The following is a 17,558-nucleotide window of genomic DNA, read 5'->3' as shown; positions in this document are numbered from 1 at the left end:
GTGTGCCAGAAGACAACAATGATCTGAAAGTTTCCAAGCTACTATGGTTGGTCATTTTAATACCAATTCACTATGCCATGTCAATCATCGACTGCACTGACCCTTAAAGAATTGTCACTGGTTTAATCCTTGCAACTACATAGAGATTTTACAGTTAGCATTTGGGGAAAGTCTGATAAGGTTACGATAAAATCCTCATAAATATTTGTTTACTACAGTGTTTAAAAATATTTGTGCATATGCATACATGTATTGCTAGTATTATTTTTTTTTAACTACATTACATACAAAGTCACACAAAATAATGAAAAAGCACATGAAACAAGGCTACACACACACATATCATTCGGTGTTAGTGGCAGCTGAAGCAGTTCTCATGTTCCCTTCCAGCCACTCACTCATCCCCATTGTTGTACCACTCCCTCAGGTAATGCTCAAAATGCTCAGGTATGTTCATAACGCTTTCTAAGCTGAACCAGAATAAGGAACTGGTCCATTGTTAATTTCCTGGTTGAATTATTTTTATTCTAAGCACATTTACTGTGCCATCTCACAAGGTGGTCAAACAATCTTACAATTTTTCTTCAGCTGAACTGAGGGGATGGGCTGGAAAGAACAGTTGCTTAAGTCAGCATTTCAGCCAAAAGAATGACACAGAGAACTGCACTCAACACAACAGTTATCTGACAATGCTCTTCAGGTGAAGATCAACAGATCTCCATTTTGAAACAGCAGCAGTAAAGATCTCTCAAGCACTTGCAGAATGCAGACGTGGAGGAATAAAAATTGTCCAAGTTGAGATCAACAGAGATATAAAACACCATCAAGGGCAGCATTTGGCCATTTCTACAAAAACACAGGCTAATTTTTGTATGAGTAAAGTAAGCTCATTTCCCACTGATGGAAATATAGCATATACATTTATAGATAAAAATATACACAGAGATAGCTGTGCTATCATTACATTTGCTATCAACAGGCGTCCTGGGTATTGCTAAAAATACAGTAATGTACAACATAACATGTTTGTGAGTTTTCCACAGCTGATGTATTTTTCCAGAAGAAATCAAGTAATATTACCCTTCCAACAAAATCTGTTCTGGTCTGCAATTAGGGTTATTTAAGTAACACATTAAAACCACATCTGATAAACAACACCACATATCCAAGTAAACTCAACTAAGACTCAAAAGAACTTAATGCATGTCAAAATACATATTCAGTTTATTCCTTTTTTCCCCCAAAATAAGTGCTACCCTAACCCAGCCAAGTAACTACACAGCACTTACTATTTATGTGCATAGTACTAACTGAGACAAAATAACTTGTGTTATTCATTCTAGTTAAGTAATCCAACCTTAAGGTAACCATATGAGTTAATTGTAGCAAAAAAAAAAAAAACCATCCAGTAAGAAGTTTTCAGAAAGCCAGTATGAACACGTTTTACCCATTAACAGTCCACATGCTTTGCTACATCATCATCAATAACTGACTCAGTATGTTTCCCTCCCATTTTACAGAATTTTTTTTTCCTACTAGACAATACACAGCCCTTATCAAAACAACGTGCAAACAATTCAAGCTGTAAAAGTACAGTAAGTATTCTTTATGCTTCCTAAGGAAATAACAGATAAGCCATGAAATGCTTGAAATGGTAGCAAAAATCAAAGGTAAACAGAGAAAAGCTTCTTTTTTAAAGCATTTTTTTCAAACTAAAACATTGAAAGCAAAAAGCCATGGATTTGTATTTAAACTAAAAATTTAACCAAAATGTATCAGCATGCAAAATAGTAACTAAGGAAAAATACGCTGATCTGATAAATGCTCCCAAAAACAACAGAATACGAAAGAATCTTGCATAAACAAGTTTACACAGAAATCTGCAAAACTTGGGGGGGGGGATCAAATAATTGTTTAGAAATCCTCAAGACAAGAAAAAAGGGCTACAAAGAGTCACGCAATGTTTTGGAACATACCCGCCTTCTACAGAACCTATGAGGCGATCCTCCCTTAGCAACAGATAACACAAAAAATGAGAAGAGAATCATCCACTTAAAATAGCAGCTATTCACTTACATTTCACAGATGCAGCTGATCTTGTTTTCAACAAACATACATGGTTCTATGTAAGTAGTTCAGGTAGTCAGAAATTATAAACTACAACTTATTTCTGAATAGGAAAACAGTCACATTTCTTCCTTCAAGAATGTAACACCACTAATAACATTTTGACAAAAGCAGTATATAAAGTTGCAAGGACTCATTCCAAATTTAAATAAAAAATGAAAACTACTTTTTTTTATTATACAGTCTATTCAGCACAGTAACAGATGGCATTTTTAGTCTAATAGAGGTTCTTCAAAAAGCTGTAAATCTATAAAGCACTTTTATTGCTTGAAAGTGATTCAGATTTGTTTACTATTTTTAAAGGCTACACACACCATTTTGTAATAGAACTGAGGCTATATTATGCACCAACTCCATTTTCCAAACTAAAAATTTTTGCAATTATAGATGTGATTTTCACACTGTTTAAATCTATTGTAAGATTTGGCTTCTGTAAAAACTAAATACATAATGGTAAAATATTAAACTTGCACATGCATTAGTAACTTACAGAGACTAAATAGTAATTTTTGCAATAACTGTTTTTTTCAGTGCCAACTGTAATCACTTGAGTACCATGGACATTTCAGTTATTTGCTCCACTTTTATTAATGCTTAAGCAATATGTTAAAATTTAAATAATTTGTGTATAAAAGCGCTATTAAATGTTCAACATTAGCAATAAATTCTCAGACTTAAAAATTACACATAATTTTAAACAGAAACTAACAGGAAGCATTTAACTTACTACAAGCTAAATTTTCACTTTAGTAGATTAGAAACAGAAGTAGAAAATGCCTTACCCTTTGTTCCAGAGCTGACTGAGTCTGTTGTCTTAAAAGAGTTTTAAATGGCCCCCCTTCTTTTCCAGCACTCCCACTGCCCATTCCTGAAGAGTATTAGTACAAATGACATTCAAAGAAGTATATATTATAATTTGGAATAAAACTTTTAATTAAAAATACATAGTCACTGAGAACAGTCAAATTATCCCCATAATTCTAATTATCATGAAAAAAAAAATGCTGAGCATCATAGTTTAATTTGGGGTTGGGGGTGTTTTGGGGGCTGGTTTTCACATGACTAGCAGCAGTTTTTTAGCATTTGGACAAACCCCCGCTGATTCAAGATCTTTTTCTGCTGTCAACCTGAATTAAAAACAAAACAAAACAAAACTTAAAGATATAAAAAATTACAGATGCTGGCTTGCAATTCTTTCCTGTGTCCTGTTTTTTTTCTTGAGATTTTTGCGTATGATTTCAATACGGATCTACCTTCTCTGCTTTCCACAGGAAGTTTTTACATAATTAAGATTTTCAGCCCTTATCAAAAAGGGCTGCAAAATCACCATTAATTCCACACTGTTGAATAATGCCTCTCTGTCAGATTAATCTGTAGTCAAGTATCTCTCTCTACTATGTACAGTTAAAAGAAAAACAAACAACAACAAAACAAAAAAACAGTAATCAAAATCTGTCTTTCTGACAGTTTCAGAGAAACCAAAACAACTTTCCTAACCAATGGAAGGAGACTGTACTCATATATACAGCAGCTGCTGTATAACACCTGACTGGGACCAAAACCAAAATTGCAAAGGCAGTGAACATCCTTCGACTTGAAATATAAACCCTGGAAAAATTACCAATTATTTTTATTTTCTTTAAAATCTGTGTACTGAAATATTAACTCATCTGATCCATTCAAATAAGCTAATGACTACTGCTCAGCATTTAAAACTGCCACACTTTACTATATTTGCACACACATAACCTGCAGATTATCCGCAAATTAAAATAAGAAATAAACTCCAATTTTGTATATCATGGGCAATTATCTCTTTTCTTCTTTCATGTATTTTCCTCTCACTCCTAAAGTACAGGAGCTTTTCTGAAGAGATGGAAAGTTTATCATATACACAAGTATCCTTGCTACTGAATCACCTGTTATCAAGGAACTGTACTCATAAGTATAGTTCCTTTGGAGTGCTGAGATACGGGTTATACGTATGACAGTAAGTTATTTGCTCTATGGTAGAAATCACAAAATTAAAAAATAAACACATACCAAGATCGTGTTTTTCCTAAAGTAAACACAATGCTGGTGAATCAGATTTTCTTGGTACTATTTCATGCATAAAAATAGACTATCACTTCCCCTATCGAAACCCGTAAGTGCTAGCTTGACAAAGCAAAAATAAACACCTAAATTGCATAGGAAAGCACAGGATAAAGAACAAAAAAAGTGTCAAAGCAGAATGAATTAAAACACCACAGTGCAAACAACTATGAATGAAGCCAGGATTTTCTTTTCTTTTACAGAATTTATAACTAATTTAGCATAACAATTCCTTGCTAGTTTCCTTTTTCTTCTGATCAAGCATTTAATAAACATGTATGAGACTGTCCATATACATCAAAATGCAGCTATTTCTCTTAACCGAAGACTGGGAGATCTGGAAACAATACAAGACTTAGTAATGTATGTTAATTCATTCGTAACTTTTTAAAAAATTACTAGGCTACTATTACCATATACTCATATGTAAAAATACTACAATTTTTAACAAATATTTTTAGCTGTTCTTGGATAAGGAAACAAAAAATACTAGTATCTGTATAGTCCCATCAAAAAAGATTAAATTGCTGTTACTATTTGACATTGATTCTAAACATCATTGTCAGGGACTATACAATATTAAAGACAGACAAACATAGCATAAATACTGGACATAAACTCAAAAAATACAAACTGATCAAAATAAATTTCTACAGAAAAAAGCAGTAATATCAACTATTTAATTTAAATCTATGAAAATAATGCATGTCAGTGAAATGGAAAAGGAGGCAGTAGAAATAAAAAGTTAGTATGGACTTTGTTTAAAAAAATTAATTTAAAGAGCAAAAGTTGCTAGCTACCTAATAGCTATTATTTCAATAATGAATCAATGAATGAATGAGCAAGTACTTGTTCCATGCAAAATATAGGAACAACAAAGTGAAGGGAATGAGAGGATGTTAAAAATGGCAATTATTTTAGTCCAATTACCAAAGAGAATTCTTCAAGGATAAAGGAGAAAAGTCTGTAGTATAAACTATGTATGTTTCAAATCCTGTAAGAAGTTCTGAAGCTACTTCAAGCTTTTGGGGCAGAGGTGAGAGATGGTATGAATAGTCATGTAGCCAGCAGTTTTTAGAGGCTAACTGAAAAAAAACAGAGGGTTATAGAAGGCTGTGTGTTAAATGCCCCTATATCAAGTAACAACAACATTTTCTTAAAAGTTTGCTTAAAAGGCCATAATAGATTGATCCTACCAGAAGCAGCCAGAAGCAGCTCTTCAGTGAAAGAAACACTTTTCCTCAGAACAACTGGGCTGACATGGCTAGAGTGTAGAGGGTTAACACTAGACCCCAAGAGGAGACAGGACTTTTTAAGATGTGGGGAATCACAAGAGAGTGTAGGGGAGCTGGGAAACAGGAAAATCCTAGGTCCCTGTGGGGAAGGTGCTGTGGAGGAAAGTAATAGAGACAAAGAGATGTAGGTTCAGAAGATGACTAAAGAAACAGATGAAAGAAATCAAATGAAGCTTTATTTCTCAAAATGAACTAGCACTTACTGCTAAATTATTTCTCAACATATAAAGAAATGGAATGACAATACCGCTTGACAATGTGAATGAGAAGCATGTTTTTAAAAATCATGACCTAATTACCTTTAATTATTTTTTTTTTAAGCTACGGTAATCTAATACGTATTTCAAATTTCATACAAAATTTGATAATAAAATACCATGGAGTAAGGACTAAATAACAGTGTCTTCTCACACACTTAATTTGATTACTTCAATTATTTAGGTATAAAAAGTTAATTTTTCAGAAGTCATGGATTTGTTTTATTACTTTTAAAAGTCACATATCTTGTAGAATTCTAAGTTCCCATTAAGAAAAGGAGTTCCCACCTTCTCAATTTCCTCCATACATATACTATGCCACATCAAAATGTATTACCTGATTTAAAATGTCATGCTTTTTGTCAGCCTGATACTCCCCTAGTCTGCAGTGGCATAAAATAAATCACTTCACTGAAGAAATCTAACTTCAAACAAAAACAAGCTTTCTCAGCACAAAATAAACTTCCCTCATATTTAGGCCAGATATAGGCCAGAATGGGTAACACAATCACAATTCTATTTTATAAGAGACATTAAGGTAATATTCTCCTCACCTGGAGCTACTGAAAACTAGATGCTTATGCAGATGCAAGCTTCAGACTCCTCTATTTAGTTATTCATATTGTGGTATCTGGACTCTTTTTTTCCAGGTTAGTCTCCATCTCAAAAACATGAATACACTAGCTACCTGACTGAGAAATAAGGAGGGCCATAATATACATCAGAAAATACTTCACTTCTCACATCAGCCATTCTGAGTAATGGGTATCACGAATTTGATAATATTTACTGTGTCATCTGACATGTTTGCATTTATTATGTTTTTATAAACATCACCAACTTTTACACTGAAATATTCCAAACTAGCAACAGTCTTAGGAAATTAAAACAGAGGCCCAAACATATACAGTGAATTGTAAAAAACCAACATACTGATTTTAGTATGTTACAGAATTATCTTCTGCACATCACCAAATTTTTGGTAAAAGGTAAACGAAACAATTCAAAACACACTGTCCTTTTAAGCTAGTAAAATTTACAATCTAGTATGTCACACCAAGATACAGAATTTTTAAATGCAACCAGCAAATCCTCTTCAGACAAGTTCCAGTAGCATAGTTAAAAGCTGCTAAAATGACAGTGCTAGTAAGCAAAATTATGTAGCCACTGTTAGCTTTAATGCTAAAAAGATAGCAAAAATAAAAATTCTTATATACTTGAAAAATCCCTAAAAATAAGAGGTACAAATTACACAATCTGTTTCAGTTCTGAACAAACTGACTCGAGATGAAAAGGCCCAAGGGCCGCATCCACCTATGTAACAGTGCCAGGAATGATATAAGGTTGCTGCTTTAAAAACTTGACAAATTCAGTGAGCTGCCACCTCCACAAATTCAGAACATGTATAGCTATAAAGATGACCATCTATGTTACATTTAAATTCTTTACATGACATGATCCTTACAAGGGAAAAACTGATCAAAAGAAGCCAGTTTTTAAATATTCAGTAACCCAAACACATGAATTTATGGTTCTCCTATGTAATAAGAACCCACTTATATTTGTAGAGTCCTTTATACAAGTGACCACCTCAGCTCATCTGAAAAACAGTCCAAAAAAAAAGTGCTTTTGTTGGTTTTTTTTTTTAATACAGGACAGAGAAGACAGTACTAAGAAAGGCAGCCTTCTAACTGGGAACATTTTAAAACAGGTGTCTAGGGGGGGGAAATGGGTAAAATATTTAATATAGCTGCATTTGAATGCAACACTTATCTGCTTGGAAAAATTCTTGAGGGGGTGCTCAAGTAAAGCTGAATCAACTACTTTAATATGCTTAAAACCCCTCTAATTAGATGGAGACAAGAATGTTCTGAGCTTCAAATACCACAATTTAAAACACCATTTAAAAAGCAACAAAACTTTTATGAACAATTCTGCAAAATATTTTGCCCTACGGTAGCAAAACTCCAGGCACCGGTCACATAACAGAAAATAAACAGACAATAATTCTTTGAGTTGTGCTGACATTATTACTGGCATGATTCTAACCACAAGCTAAAAAATAAGTAGGGAAGATTAAGTTGAAGAAATTATGATAGACCAATGGAGAAAGAAAAATGTTTTTTGAAGATGGCTGGAGTATAATTTAAGTTACTTTCAAGATGTATAGTGTGTATGGAAAGCCATTTCCATATACCAAGGAGAGTAAGAAGACAGCAACTGCTACATTCCGAGTATTGCAATTGTAAAAAGGAGTTAGAAATCACAGATAAATGTATTCAATATACTTATAGCACAATGCATTTGGCTTGAAGACTACATAGTTTTAGGACTACTGTCCTTAACATACTGTGGTGAGAAATGTACTCCCATGATTTGTAATATGAAATGGAGGAAATACGAAAAAGGTGATTACTTAGGAATCCCTCAGTGCTCCCAGATTTTTAATTTTTATTTGAATACAGTTGCGTTACAAATGACATTTTAATGTTATGCAGAATAGCGGAAATATAGGCAGGATTTAAATTTTAACCTTACAGAAATCCTGTCAGGCTTGAGGTATGCTATCTGAAGTCTCCAATTTCCACATCATTTTGATAACTTAAATGCCAGAAAGCAAAAAGGGGTTGAATGGAAATATAAAAAGAGAAACACAAATTAAACAAAAAGCGGGTGGAAGCGCCTTACCAGTTTTGGGTGTCAAACTCAAATCTGTGTCAGAAGAAGAGGACTGTCGACTGTAGGACTTGGAAGGTGAAAAGGAATAGGTTTGGTTTTTCAGAGGGGTGGAGGGTCCTGATGAATGAGTATTGGGATTGGGATCTTCATTGAAGGGAATCCTGCCAGAAGAAGGTGGAAACATATTCAGTAATCCTGTGCCAAAGGACCTGGCTGACAGCAGCATGATCCAACACCAGGATGGGATTGGGGCAGGGCCAGCAGCTATTCCTGAGGTGCGAGACTGGGGATGAGGCCAGAGGCAAAGAAATGCTGGTTTACCCATTCAGCATTCTACATTTAGATGCTGATAATCTACAATGAAACAATTAAGCCAAATGAAAGGCATGAGATGCGACAAAAAATAAAATATATATATGCAAAAAAAAAAAATTAGAAACAGTTTATGGCTTAAAAATCTGGTCAAATACACAATGCTGAGTTAGTTTAATAAAGAAAAAATGATTTAAAATTATATTTGTGTTTATACATATTCATACATTTATGTATATACACACATATGCATTTTAAGGAAAAAAAAAATATATGTTTCCTTATCCTATAGCATCAGCAGCATGCCACAGCTAAAAACAGAGAAAAGAGGAGAGTCTTTATGGGAGCAACTACATTGACTAACAGTTCACTTATGCAGATTGACTTACCTGCTCTCTAAAACCATCTCTTCCACAAATGGCACATACCCTTCCTATTACTATTTCAAAACCTAAGTACCGTATCTGAAATATGCCTGAAAGCAATCATGAACTCCTATCAAAATATGATTTCCTCCAATATCATGAATGTTTCCCAGATACATCAACTTGGTTTACTTCATTTCTTAGGAAGTAAGCCTGTTAAAAGAAATGAAGAGTGTGGCTTTGTGGAAGAGACTCCAATGTATATACAAGGAACTATTGCCTTGTTTCAGCAGCTGCACAGAGTAGTTCTTCACTGACAATAGAAGGTGTCTCCATGAGAAAATGAGGAAGAAAAGATGGGTGGTACCTGCCTACACTCCCTGCCTGCCTGCACTTTGCGACCACTTTGCCTGTGGCCTGTCTCTCCCCAGCTCTTGAGTCTGAGCAGTCTCGTACCAGTGTAGATGAGAGTGGGAACAGACACAGAGAAGTTCTGAGTAAGTCGTGAGCCAGTAGCAGTGTGAATTGGGCTGTTGTGAGTCGAACGGCATCCATGGCTTGGCGGATGAACCAACGGAGACCTGAGAGAATTTGCAGCCAAGGTGGAAGAAAAGAAAACAATACATACAAACAGGTTGCAAAGTTATGTTATAAATGATTTCAGGGAAGTTTAGCTAGAGGAGATGTCTTATTGTAAGCAGACTCTAAGTAAATTTAAATTCCTAGCATGCAAGAGTCCAGATGAAATAAAAAGCGAGAAAGGAATAGCTTAAGCACTAGCTTGTGAATGTGCACCAGGGCATCAAGTTAGTAAAGCCAAGAATAAGAAGCATTAGTTGATTTTGCTGGTTTTGAGAAACACTCCCTTTTTTTGGACTGAAGGATTCTTACAATATCCACCACCAAGCTGAGCATGGATTATCTGGGGGTGGCAACTGCACATTTTCCTCCACGGTGAAAGCTACTGATTTATTTATGAATGCTTTTTAAATTGGTAGTTACCAGGCCCACCTTTTCTTTTTTAATCACCACTGTTATTTTACGCTGCATTGTATCCAGAAGCTCTTTTGATGGTAATTTTTTTTAAATTAAGTTAAACAAGCTATGATGTGGAAGAGAAACCAGTCATTTTGCCAAGTGAGAGCATACTGATGCCTGCATGACAAAAATGCCTAATCACTACTGCAATGACACAACAGTTCATGAAAATGGATACTTCAATTAATACCTCTGGAATCATAGTGTAAGCAGTATACTTTTTGGTGCTGCTTTTTCCTTCCAGAAATTGGATCGCTCTACCAAACAGAAATTAATGAATTTATCCAAACACAAAGTAGTAACAATTTACAGATGACTGCAAGTATTTTTCTATTAATTTGTATGCACATTTAAAAAAATATATTCAAACTGTGCTTGGTGCTGCACTAGGTATCAGAAAGATCAAGAAATTCTGTCTCTCATAATGAAGTTTTCTCTGCAAGTACCCTATTTAACCAAACCTGCTTTGCAATAGCCCTACTTGTTTTGCAACAGTAAAAAGCAAAGCACACAAAAAAAGACAAGACTACTTCAGGGTCATTCACTAAGTCACTGACAGAACTGTCTGAATTCAAAATTTATCTTTTCTTGTATGCTCAGCATAAACACATAAACCTGATTGTACTGAACTTGGAAAATCTTGAACAGAAGTTATGTCATAAGAAGCCCTCACATAAGTGTTTACTGCACAAACACAGTCAAAGCAGAACTAATTATTAATTTGGAAATTGGTGGATCACAACCCAAAGATATGTAATACCATTGCTATATAAATTCAAAAATGTCATATTAAGTAAGGATTACCACTCCAACTTCTAAGGAAATAACTTAAGTAATCCAACCTAAAACACTTCAAAACTGTGCAATATAAACTTTGTTGCAGACAAATAAAACTACAAAAGAAAAATAAATTCTGGGAAAAAAAAAAAAGAAATCACACCAGTTATGTAAAATTGAATGAGTATGAAAAGAAGAGAGATGAAACTTGTTTCCCTACAAAATATTAATTCATACTTACTCCTTCATGTCTTTGGATGGGGAGTTACATGCAGGTAAAAATGCTGATGGGTTACTTAGTTTATCCAACGTGCAGGCTGTGCCTATGGCTCGTACTACTAGTCCAGACTCTCCCTCCAAATCAAAACACTGCAAATAACCAACAACAGCATTTCCTCTCATCTCAAGCACTTTCAAGCCAATCTTCCTTTGCAATTCACCTACAAAACAAAACATAATTAACTCATAATTGTGGCTGGAGCACCTTGCGCATGAAGACAAGCTGAGAAAACTGGGGCTTTTCAAGATGGAGAAGACAAGCTGTGCTCAGACTGGAGAAGAGCAGCCTTCCAATATCTGAAAGGCCTCTACAAGGATGCTGGAGAGGGACTCTTCATCATGGACTGTAGCGACAGGACAAGGGGTAATGGATTTAAACTTAAACAGGAGAAGTTCAGGGGGAAAAGTCAGGCACAATGGCCATCAGTTAGGACAACAGAATCTTCAGAAACAGAACACACTGTGAACTAAACTAATAAATGTAATTACTACTAAACATAATATGCAATATCGTCTTGAGTCACAAATTTAAATAGTGAATATGTTTAAAAGTAGCAAAAACCATTACAGCCTACATGTTTAATACCTGACATGAGTGAAATAAGTCTTTGTCTAGCCTCATTTGATGCCCTTGGTGTACGAATTCGGTCTATCCACTGGTATTCTGGGTCTTCATTAACTACAAGCTCTTCCACAAATCCATGAATTATTACTGCTCTGTAACACTTAGGAATGGATGTAGCTGTTAAAAAAAAAATATGCAAAAAATGTAAAGCATAAGTCTATAAGCCAAGAATTCCAAGAAAAACATAAAATTACACATAATGACTGATGCTAAAAAGTAGAGAAATTAATGTACACAATTGTCGTGGTTTAAACCCAACCACAAAGCTCGTTCACTCACACACCCCCCCTTCCCTTTTTCTCCCTTTCTTTCCTTCCAACACCCCCCCCCCCCCCCCCCCGACCGTCCCCGCTCCCAGAGGGATGGGGAGGAGAATTGAGAGAATGTAACTCCCACGGGTTGAGGCAAGAACAGCCCAGTAACTAAGGTGTAACACAAATCACTACTGCTACTACCAATAATATTGATAAGAGAAAATAACAAGAGAAGAGAATACAATACCACCACCGAATGAGTTCGACCCCCCCCTGAAGAGAGACCATGCCCTTCTGGGTAACTCCCAGTTACCTCCCTGGGCATGACGTGCTGTGGTATGGAATAACTCTTTGGCTAGTTTGGGTCAGGTGTCCTGTCTCTGCTTCCTCCCGGCCTCCCCTCGTCCCCTGCAGAACATGAGACTCACAAAGTCCTTGGCCAGAATAAACATTACTTAGCAACAATTAAAAACAGTTGGTGTTATCAGCTCTCTGCCCAGGCTGGAAGTTAAAACACAGAGCTTGCACCAGTTACTAAGAAGGAGAAAAAAAGACTACTGGTAAACCCAGGACAGTATCCACCCCTTATTCCATACCATTCACGTCATGCTCAGATCCCACATTTTCAATATACCATCTCTCTTACATATATATATATATATATATATATATATATATATATATACACACATTCACATACACACATAGACAAAGAAAAAGAAATCATTTCTTAGTGCATGGACCAATCCCTATAATGCTGTCTAGTCCATTCAGTCCCTGATGTCAAGTTCCATCCCTTGTAACAGTCTTTCAGGGTAAGAAAGGCTGTGTGCAGTGTTGGATCGTTGCCTGCTGATGCTGATTGTTCATTCACTGCAGAACTTGTCTGGTTCTATCAGAATTCATTCTCTGTTGGGATGATGCTTGGATGGAAGTCCAGGCCAGTCGCTGGTGACCTGAAGACATCTAACTGATGGGCTATAAAAGTATTACACAGCAGGCAACAGCATACAATTAAGTTCATTGGCTGTTTTCACCTAAAATCAAATCCCCTTGAGGTATACGTTGGACTTCCCCATCTTCCCACATTACCCACCAAGTATATCTGCATCCCTGAGCAAAAGCAATCCCACGACTGGGTTTGCCTTTACCTGAAGCAGGAATAACCCAGACTGTCTTCCCCAGCAAATTCCTTATGTGCACCACAGAAACTTTGTCCCCCTCTACAATATGTAGAAGTTCTGACTGGGCTGGGCCAGCTCCATTGATCAATCCTCTGGTGTTGACCAACCAGGTGGCCTTTCGTAAGTGCCAATGCTTGAAAGTTCCCAATGCTTGAAAATGCTTCCCAATGCTTGAAAGTTCCCCCACCCATTGCTCTCAGTGTGGTTTTTAACAGCCCATTGTACCGTTCGATTTTCCCAGAGGCTGGTGCATGGTATGGGATGTGATATACCCACTCAATGCCATGCTCTTTGGCCCAAGTGTCTATAAGGTTATTCCAGAAATGAGTCCCATTGTCTGACTCAGTTCTCTCTGGGGTGCCGTGTCGCCACAAAATCTGTTTCTCAAGGCCCAGGATAGTGTTCCGGGCAGTGGCGTGGGGCACAGCGTATGTTTCCAGCCATCCGGTGGTTGCTTCCACCATAGTAAGCACATGGCGCTTGCCTTGGCAGGTTGGTGGGTGTGATATAGTCAATCTGCCAGGCCTCCCCATATTTGTAATTCAGCCATCATCCTCCATACCAAAGAGGCTTTAACCGTTTGGCTTGTTTAATTGCAGCACATGTTTCACACTCATGAATAACCTGGGCAATAGTGTCCATTGTTAAGTCCACCCCTCGGTCACGGGCCCATCTATATGGTTCATCTCTGCCCTGATGGCCTGAAGTGTCAGGGGCCCACCGGGCCAAAAATAGTTCACCTTTATGTTGCCAATCTAGAGTCCATCTGAGCCACTTCAATCTTAGCAGCTTTATCCACTTGTTGGTTGTTCTGGTGTTCCTCAGTGGCCCGACTCTTGGGTACATGTGCACCTACATGGCGTACCTTCACCACCAGGTTCTGCACCCGGGCAGCGATGTCTTGCCACAGTGCAGCAGCCCAGATGGGTTTACCTCTGCGTTGCCAGTTGCTTTGCTTCCATTGCCACCATCCATGAGTCAGGGTAGAGATAAAGCACTGGCCACTTTTCTCGTTCAGCAATGTCCAGGGCCAGCTGGATGGCTTTCACCTCTGCAAACTGACTCGATTCGCCCTCTCCTTCAGCAGTTTCTGCAACTTGTCGTCAAGGACTCCATACGGCTGCCTTCCATGCCCAATGGTTTCCCACAATACGGCAGGACCCACCAGTAAACAAGGCATACTGTTTTTCACTTTCTGACAGTTTGTTATATGGTGGGGCCTCTTCAGCACGCATCACCTCCTCCTCTGGTGACATTCCAAAATCTTTGCCCTCTGGCCAGTCCATGATGACTTCTAGAATACCTGGACAACTGGGATTTCCTATTTGAGCTCGTTGTGTAATTACTGCAGCCCATTTACTCCATGTAGCATCAGTTGCATGATGTGTAGAGGAGACCCTGCCTTTGAACATCCAGCCCAGTACGGGCAACCGGGCTGCCAGGAGGAGCTGTGCTTCAGTGTCAATCACTTCCAAAGCAGCTCGAACCCCTTCATAGGCTGCCAGTATCTCTTTCTCAGCTGGGGTATAGCCAGCCTCAGATCCTTTGTACCCCCGGCTCCAAAAACCAAGGGGTCGACCTTGAGTCTCCCCTGAAGCTTTCTGCCAGAGGCTCCAGGTAGGACCATTTTCCCCAGCTGTGGTGTACAGTATTTTTTATCTGGCCTGGTCCGGACTGGTCCAAGGGCTACTGCAAGAACTTATCTCGCGTTTAATCTGCTCAAAGGCTTGTTGCTGCTCAGGGCCCCATTTAAAATCATTCTTCTTCCAGGTCACATGATGGATTACCATCTAACTGTAATTTGGGATGTACATTCTCCAGAACCCCACAGCACCCAAGAAAGCTTGTGTTTCTTTCTTATTAGTTGGTGGAGACATTGCTGTTATCCTGTTGATCACATCTGTGGGGATTTGTCTATGTCCACCTTGCCACTTTATTCCCAAAAATTGAATCTCTTGTGCAGGTCCCTTGACCTTACTCCATTTTATGGCAAAAATAGCTTTCAGCAGGATTTGGATTATTTTCCTCCCTTTCTCAAAGACTTCTTCCACTGTATCGCCCCACACGATAATGTCATCAATGTATTGCAGGTGTTCTGGAGCTTGCCCCTGTTCCAGTGCAGTCTGGATCAGTCCATGGCAGATGGTAGGGCTGTGTTTCCACCCCTGGGGCAGTCGGTTCCAAGTGAACTGGACACCCCTCCAAGTAAAAGCAAACTGTGGCCTGCACTCTGCTGACAAAGGAATTGAGTAAAATGCATTGGCAGTATCAATCGTGGCATACCACTTGGCTGCCTTTGACTCTAATTCATACTGAAGTTCTAGCATGTCCGGTACAGCAGCACTCAATGGTGGTGTGACTTCATTCAGGCCACGATAGTCTACTGTTAGTCTCCACTCTCCGTTAGACTTTCGCACTGGCCATATGGGGCTATTAAAGGGTGAGCGGATCCTGCTGATCACTCCCTGACTCCCCAGTCTACGAATCAGCTGATGGATAGGAATCAGGGAGTCTCGCTTGGTGCGATATTGCCATTGGTGCACTGTTGTGGTCGCGATTGGCACTTGTTGTTCTTCGACTTTCAGCAACCCCACAACAGAAGGATCCTCTAGGAGACCAGGCAAGGTGGACAGCTGCTCAATTTCCTCAGTCTCCAAAGCAGCAATACCAAAAGCCCATCAGTACCCTTTTGGGTCTTTGAAGTACCCTCTCCTGAGGTAGTCTATGCCGAGGATGCATGGAGCCTCTTGACCAGTCACAATGGGGTGCTTTTGTAATCTTGTAATTTTTTGTAATTTTTGTAATTTTCTGTTAAAATGTGGACATACTCAAGGGGGATATTTACATTGTTTTAAAATACAGACAGAAAATATTTATTGAAAAAATTTAAGCAAACTAAACAATTTTCCTGCATTTGCTACTGGCTTCAATGTAATCTCCACTGGGTTTATGTTATGAGCTGGTAAAAGAAGGGAAACAGACAGAACAGGGCAAAAAAGAAAAGGCGGCTGGGGGAAGGACAGGCAGGGGCAAGTTTTCTTTTCAACAATACCTCTTCCCTCTACTTACTGCAAAAAAACTTGACTCCACAGGATGACTGCCTAAATCTGTTTAAATCATTGAAGAGATCTACTTTCACCACCACACTGATCTCCCCACGTATACCTGTCAATAAAAACCATGAAAAATTAGAAGCTTATAATTAGAAATTATAAAACTAGTCATATTAGTATCTATTATTTGTAATTAATGCACTATTAACAGTGAGTTCTGCAAAGAAGGTACTACAACCCTGCTAGAACTGTTCAGCTACACTGGCAGTTCATGTGTCACTTCTAGCCTGGACCAGAGGAGCGGCAAGGTATTTCCTTGCCTCTCAGATCTGCTTCAGTGATACTGCATCAGAGGATGTGTCTAGTTCTGCCAAGCCTTTGAGGCTGCAGCTAGACAAGCAACAGTCCTCAAATACATGCTGCACTGAACAGGACTTCAGAAGAAAAATAAGATTGGGAAAAGAGAAGCCACCAGCCTCCTAATACCGCAGTGGCCTCTGCCACTGGGTGCGATGCTTCTGTACAGTCTCCCTGTTCCTGTGACCTGCACCATCAATGCAGGACAGGTATAAATCAGTATAAAGACTGTGACCACCCCAGCATATCCTAGCACAAAAGGTTGGAAGTATTACCCTTGAGTATAGCTGCTTTAAAGCTGGAGTCTGTCCACATCACAAAGCTCTCACCAACACCAAAAAGCTTTTATATTTTCTCCCTGAAATGGTTTCAAAACTGCAGCAAAACTACTCTCTGAATTTCAATCCAATGAGAACATGCACGGTTCTTTCTAGAACCACAAAGTGGCACAGTAAATGTTTGTAAAATACTTTGACTATGAGAAGAATTATGCAAAAAAATAAGGTATTACAGACTTTTTGGATAAAGCTTAATTTTTGGCCACAATTAAACATCACTAATGGAATATTTTCTCAACACACAGCCATTCCTTTTTGATTTTTCTACTTACTTATTCTGAGCTTTGTCTTCTTTTTCCCCACCCAGTAACACAATCATTTCACATATTACAGGTTCTGACATATTGAGGACTAAATTTCTTGATGAGTCTGATCTCTAGTGCCTTCAGAAGCCTTTACCATGTAAGTATATAACGCTCAAACAAAAGCACTGAATTTGTACATTGACTCTGACATTAGTACAATAAAGTTAACTAGATCTATCTTCCAAAATTCCAATAGGAAGAAGCCTTCAGTTACTATAA

At 38.0% G+C, this 17,558-nt stretch overlaps 1 protein-coding gene across 22 annotated transcripts in view; it reads right to left on the bottom strand.

Annotated features, from left to right (window-relative positions):
* The window catches only part of C2CD5 (C2 calcium dependent domain containing 5), a 64,849-nt gene that overhangs the window by 39,417 nt on the left and 7,874 nt on the right, over positions 1-17,558 (bottom strand). For 11 of the 22 annotated variants that reach the window (XM_065684080.1, XM_065684090.1, XM_065684026.1 and 8 more), the window contains 6 exons: positions 16,356-16,451; positions 11,810-11,965; positions 11,186-11,384; positions 8,462-8,613; positions 5,418-5,609; positions 2,910-2,995 (listed from right to left, as the gene is read on the bottom strand). In XM_065684080.1, the coding sequence (XP_065540152.1) occupies positions 2,910-2,995; positions 5,418-5,609; positions 8,462-8,613; positions 11,186-11,384; positions 11,810-11,965; positions 16,356-16,451 (881 nt within the window). Of the gene's footprint in view, positions 1-2,909; positions 2,996-5,151; positions 5,176-5,417; positions 5,610-6,327; positions 6,452-8,461; positions 8,614-9,585; positions 9,711-11,185; positions 11,385-11,809; positions 11,966-16,355; positions 16,452-17,558 lie in introns of those variants that run through there. The other 11 variants (XM_065684125.1, XM_065684189.1, XM_065684135.1 and 8 more) reach the window with 5 other exon arrangements.

The sequence above is a fragment of the Lathamus discolor genome, chromosome 1, assembly GCF_037157495.1.
Source record: "Lathamus discolor isolate bLatDis1 chromosome 1, bLatDis1.hap1, whole genome shotgun sequence".
Classification (NCBI taxonomy): domain Eukaryota; kingdom Metazoa; phylum Chordata; class Aves; order Psittaciformes; family Psittacidae; genus Lathamus; species Lathamus discolor.
The sequence above is the reverse complement of the archived record's forward strand: the minus strand, read 5'-3'. Positions and strand labels throughout refer to the sequence as shown.